Here is a 4,898-nt window from a genome sequence, read left to right on the forward strand (position 1 = left end):
AATTCGATTTATAAATGTGAGTTCGGCTCTGAAAATTCGGTATCTATATATAACAAATAATTTGTATTTATAAGGTCATAGACCAATTTTTATGCATATGTGTGAGTTATTTAAGGAAAAAATAAACTCAATATGATGATATTAATAATATATACAACATTAGTTATCCAAAAGGACGTCGTATGGTGGTTTAGATGCTTGGTTAGTGAGTTTGAGATCTCTCTCACCTTCACCTTCAAATCTCTTCAGTCGTTTTTGTTTCATAAAAATTACAACACGTCTAATATTCGGTCGTGTATGTTCGGGAGGCAGTAAAGCCCAAAAAGTGGAGTCTTTGAAAAGTAAAAGCTAAAAAATTTATGGCGAATTAAGCGGACGTATCATTCGAGATACGTAAAATTCGTGAACGATTCACGAATAATCCGGAAATGCCACATAATACGTGACTTGGGTTCGGAGTTGCAAACGTACGCGAATAAGACGATAAAATTCGTGATAGAAAAATTCGCGAATGATTCGCGAACTTACTAACTAGGATCTTTAGATCTCTGCATGATATGAAAACTTTTTGTAGTAAACTGAATCTAATTATGAATTTAATCATTAATTAGTAAATTTTGATGTAAAAGAAGCACCAGAATTATTAGAAAGTTTAGTAACTTTTATTACTGAAAAGAAAGAAAGAAAGAAAGGAAGCAAAAATGAAATCATTCCTTTGATCCTTTCCTTTTGAAAACTTTTGTTATTCTCTTTTTCTTTTTATTTTTAGTTAATAGATTTTTGATTATCATACCCTACCTACATCACTTGTGGTCCCACCTACCATGCATGAAACTATTTTCTACTATTTAATTTCTCAATCACTTGAATTAAATAAAAGAAATCCAGAAAAATGAATTTGAGATCATAAAAACCCTAAACAGACACCACATAAGACACTTCTCTGACCAGTAAGTACCTTTCATAGCTAAATTACAAGTGTTCTTGTGTGTATGTGTGTGTTGAGAGAGAGAGAGGCGGTGGACCAGGTAAGTAAGTAAGTCTATGGCTGACCGACTTTGAGAGAAAGGTGTGAGAGAGAACAAGGGGATAAGGAGAAGAGATCAAGAAAAAGAGAGGGCTCAAGGAAGAAATAATATTCCTTTTGAGCTTTTTATCCAAGTGTTTTTAGTTTTTAGCTTTTCATTTTCCATCCGAGGAGCAAACAAAGGTGAAGCATATCTTTCTCTTTCTCTTTCTCCTCTGATAGATATGTATATCTGCTATACCTTCTTGGAGTTTTGAGTTATATAAATTTTTATCATTCAGTCATGAATAAGAGAAGTTGTTTTTGTTTGGGTTTGTATTGATTATATAAATATATTTACAAACTTGAGGGTTATTTGGTTTTTTTTGGCAGGATCGAAAGGTTGATATATTTACCCTGGATTTATCTGTTTGTTGTAGTAGTGGCTTTTGTATATTCATGATCTTTGTCTTGCTTTTGTTTTTGGTTAAAAATTTAAAAGTTTGTTAGTAATTTTAGCTAATACTATCCAAATTAACATACAGTTTGGTGATGATGAATTGACTTTGATGATTTTGATTATTGCAGAGAAGAGAGCTAGTACTTGGAGAGAAAGAGACTGAGAGAGAGAGAAAGAAAGAAATAGAAAGAGATGATGTCTGCAACTGATGGTAGTGTATCAGCTAATAATCCATCTTCAATCATGGGGTTCTCTCAGAATTCAAACCCTAACCCTAATCAAGCAGGGGCTGAGAATACTACTACTACTCCGGCAATCAAGAAGAAAAGAAACTTACCAGGAACACCAGATCCAGATGCTGAAGTTATAGCTTTATCACCAAAGTCACTCATGGCGACAAATCGGTTCTTATGTGAAATATGCAATAAGGGTTTTCAAAGAGATCAAAATCTACAACTACATAGAAGAGGTCATAATTTACCATGGAAATTGAAGCAAAGATCGAGTAAAGAGATCCGAAAGAAAGTTTATATTTGTCCAGAGAAGAATTGCGTTCACCATGATCCATCTAGAGCACTGGGAGATCTCACTGGTATTAAGAAACATTTTAGCAGAAAGCATGGTGAAAAGAAGTACAAGTGTGAGAAGTGTTCTAAGAAATATGCTGTGCAATCTGACTGGAAAGCTCATTCTAAAATCTGTGGTACTAAAGAGTATAAATGCGACTGTGGTACACTTTTTTCCAGGTTTTAAATCTCTTCTCTTTAATTTCAGCATGCACATTTAATTTGGTGTTCTTATACGATACTTATATATAGGAAGTAATAAATGCTCTTCACGTAAATATATTTTCATGGGTTTCTATATAAATCTGGATTGAAATCTTACTCAATTAATGCATTAGGGTTTAAATAAGCGCATAGGTTGACAGTTATACTCGTTTTATACATTCGTTTCTACTGGTTTTAGATTTAACATGAGCTAGCGCAAAATTCTATGGGATTGAGCTAGCATGGGAAATCTTATGGGGATTTTCTTGAACTCTATGGATCTCCCTAACTGAGAGTTACTGATTGTATACCAAAAAAAAAAAAAAAAAAAAAAAAGAAGTATTACTGATCGAACGGATTACTAATATGGAGTTGTTCGTTTCTGATTGCATTGCAGGAAGGACAGTTTTATCACGCATAGAGCTTTTTGTGATGCATTAGCTGAGGAGAGTGCTAGATTTAACCCAATAGCAATGCCAAAGAATTTAAGCTTTAGGACTGATCACCATTCACTCAGTATGGATGCTAGAAACAATAATCCTCAATCAGCAAGTTTGTTGCATGCATTCAATAATCGGGAAGGTTTAGATGCTATAAATGACCCCCAATTGTGCCCCATTTTTAGGTCGGATTTTACTAATCCAAACATGATAAACACATCAGCATTTGATACCCATGAGCGGAAGCCTAGATTGTCATTATGGTTAGATAATCAATCCAACTCTCAGCTTAACCAGCAGATTAATGATATCGCTGCTAACTCCGATGCTTTCTTAGCATCGAAATCAGCTGGTGGTGTCGGTTTTCCTGAATTATCACAAATGGGATCGACAAATATATTCGGGACATCATCACCGCCACCAATTGTCAATTATCCAGGAGGTATTCCTACACAATGGATGAGTAGGTGTAACGGCGAATCCACAGGTGTCAACCTTTCGTTGTCGACGTCGCCACGAGGAATTAACAAGGAAAGTGATGATTTAAATCAGAATAGCAATAATAAAGGCGTAATGGTGGAGAATTTAGCTTCCCTATATTCATCTAATAATCAATCATCTCCGTCCTCGGCATCAGCTGCTCAGCATATGTCAGCTACAGCACTTCTTCAGAAAGCAGCTCAAATGGGAGCAACAAGAAGTAGTCCTTCATTTGTGGGAACCTATGGTGTTAGTTCATCTTCTTCGGACACTACAGGTTTCATCAATCCTCATCATCAGCATATGGATAGTACAAGAAATGATTTTCATCAGCTGTTCCGCCAACAAGATAAACAACAACAACAACAGCAGCAACAACAACAGCAACAACAACAACCATCCTCTGTTCAGCATGATCATGACAATAATAACTTGAACCAAGTAGTAATGATGAACACTACAAATGTAAATACTGATCATCATCAACAGCATCAAGGTTTGTTTAGTGGATTAATGAATCTAAGCTCCTTAGCTGATAGTGGAAACAATAATCTCGACCGCTTAATGATGTCCGCTACTGCTAATAATCATAACCACGAGGATATCAATAATAATCAAGAAGATCAAAACCAAATTAAGCACCAGCAATCATCACCATCGGGTGCTCCTCCCCCTCGTCCATTAAAGCAGCTTCGACATACTATTGGAGGAGATGCATCTTCATCGGTACCAGCTCAACAGGATCATAGTCTAACTAGGGATTTTCTTGGAGTAGGAGCAGTTCATCATAATGTGAGTAGTCCATTCTTACAACAAGAATTCGTAAAGTTTGCTTCCATGCAGGGTTCAGCCATGGATCAGCACTTCAGTCGTTACAGTAGTGGTGGAAGCCATTGATAATGAAGCAACATGTACCAGTAATATACACAGTACTACAACACAGCAATGAAACAATGTCGAAACCATGATGCAAATGGATACATGTAGCTGATGATGCCGTGCAAGATCTTTTGCATGTGAAGTTGCACGAATCTTATTCTAGCCCAAGGGTTGTCATTGAGAGGGCTCATGTGTACGAAAATGATGATTCGACAACATTTGCTGCCATTGATGAAACTGATGGGAGAGACTGATGATAAGTGATGAGACAAAGATAGAGAGAGAAAAAGATCACGAGAATTGAGTTATGTGGTCATGCAATAATATGCTGAATTTGTATATGCATGTTTTTTGTCTCTCTTGATGTCATTGACTTGACTAATATAGGTCAAAGAAATAAACGACTACAATCAGACGATGGAGTAGTTGATGATGCATGATTCAACACAGTCTGATGCCTGCCTAGGTAGTTGGTATTAGTTCCAGCTAATAATGTTAATCTTGATGAACACTGTTTTAGTGTTTCAGTTGTAGTTTAATCTTTCTTTTCTAGTATTTGATTATAAGCGGTTTAATAAAATAAGGTTAAATTAGATCTCAGAAAGCAGCAAACTTTTTAACCTCATGCACAGTGTACATTATGACCTGGATATTCGTGCACCATGCATGCATGTATAAGTTTAATCATCTTGATTCTTGACGTTCGATTTTGGTATGCTGCCGCTGACCAGCTAGACAGCTTTATCTTATCTGATCAGACTGCCAAATAATCCGTGTGCATTCGGGACGGATAACCAGATTTGGTTATTATTAAACCGAGAATGGGATACTACCTAAAAAACCCTAAATAGTTTGGTTATTAT

At 36.0% G+C, this 4,898-nt stretch overlaps 1 protein-coding gene across 3 annotated transcripts; it reads left to right on the plus strand.

The window, feature by feature from the left end:
* Positions 1-1,052: 1,052 nt before the first annotated feature.
* On the plus strand, positions 1,053-4,635 carry LOC113309681 (protein indeterminate-domain 9-like). 3 transcript variants are annotated; one of them, XM_026558161.1, is made up of 3 exons: positions 1,053-1,210; positions 1,595-2,212; positions 2,634-4,635. In XM_026558161.1, the coding sequence occupies exons 2-3, from the start codon at positions 1,659-1,661 to the stop codon at positions 4,051-4,053; spliced, it is 1,974 nt and encodes a 657-aa protein (XP_026413946.1). In that variant the 5' UTR covers positions 1,053-1,210; positions 1,595-1,658; the 3' UTR covers positions 4,054-4,635. The 3 variants fall into 3 exon arrangements, with proteins under 3 accessions (XP_026413946.1, XP_026413948.1, XP_026413947.1); XM_026558163.1 differs by lacking the exon at positions 1,053-1,210 and adding an exon at positions 1,228-1,408; XM_026558162.1 differs by lacking the exon at positions 1,053-1,210 and having other exon boundaries at positions 1,434-2,212.
* The last annotated feature ends 263 nt before the right edge of the window (positions 4,636-4,898 follow it).

This window comes from Papaver somniferum, chromosome 9 (genome assembly GCF_003573695.1).
Source record: "Papaver somniferum cultivar HN1 chromosome 9, ASM357369v1, whole genome shotgun sequence".
NCBI lineage: Eukaryota > Viridiplantae > Streptophyta > Magnoliopsida > Ranunculales > Papaveraceae > Papaver > Papaver somniferum.

What these genes read in the sequence shown, in the direction of transcription:
- LOC113309681 (XM_026558161.1), top strand. Translation starts at nt 1,659, where the DNA reads ATGATGTCTGCAACTGATGGTAGTGTATCAGCTAATAATCCATCTTCA. An exon ending in TGTGGTACACTTTTTTCCAG is followed by an intron (nt 2,213 to 2,633) that starts GTTTTAAATCTC and finishes ATTGCATTGCAG; the next exon opens with GAAGGACAGTTTTATCACGC.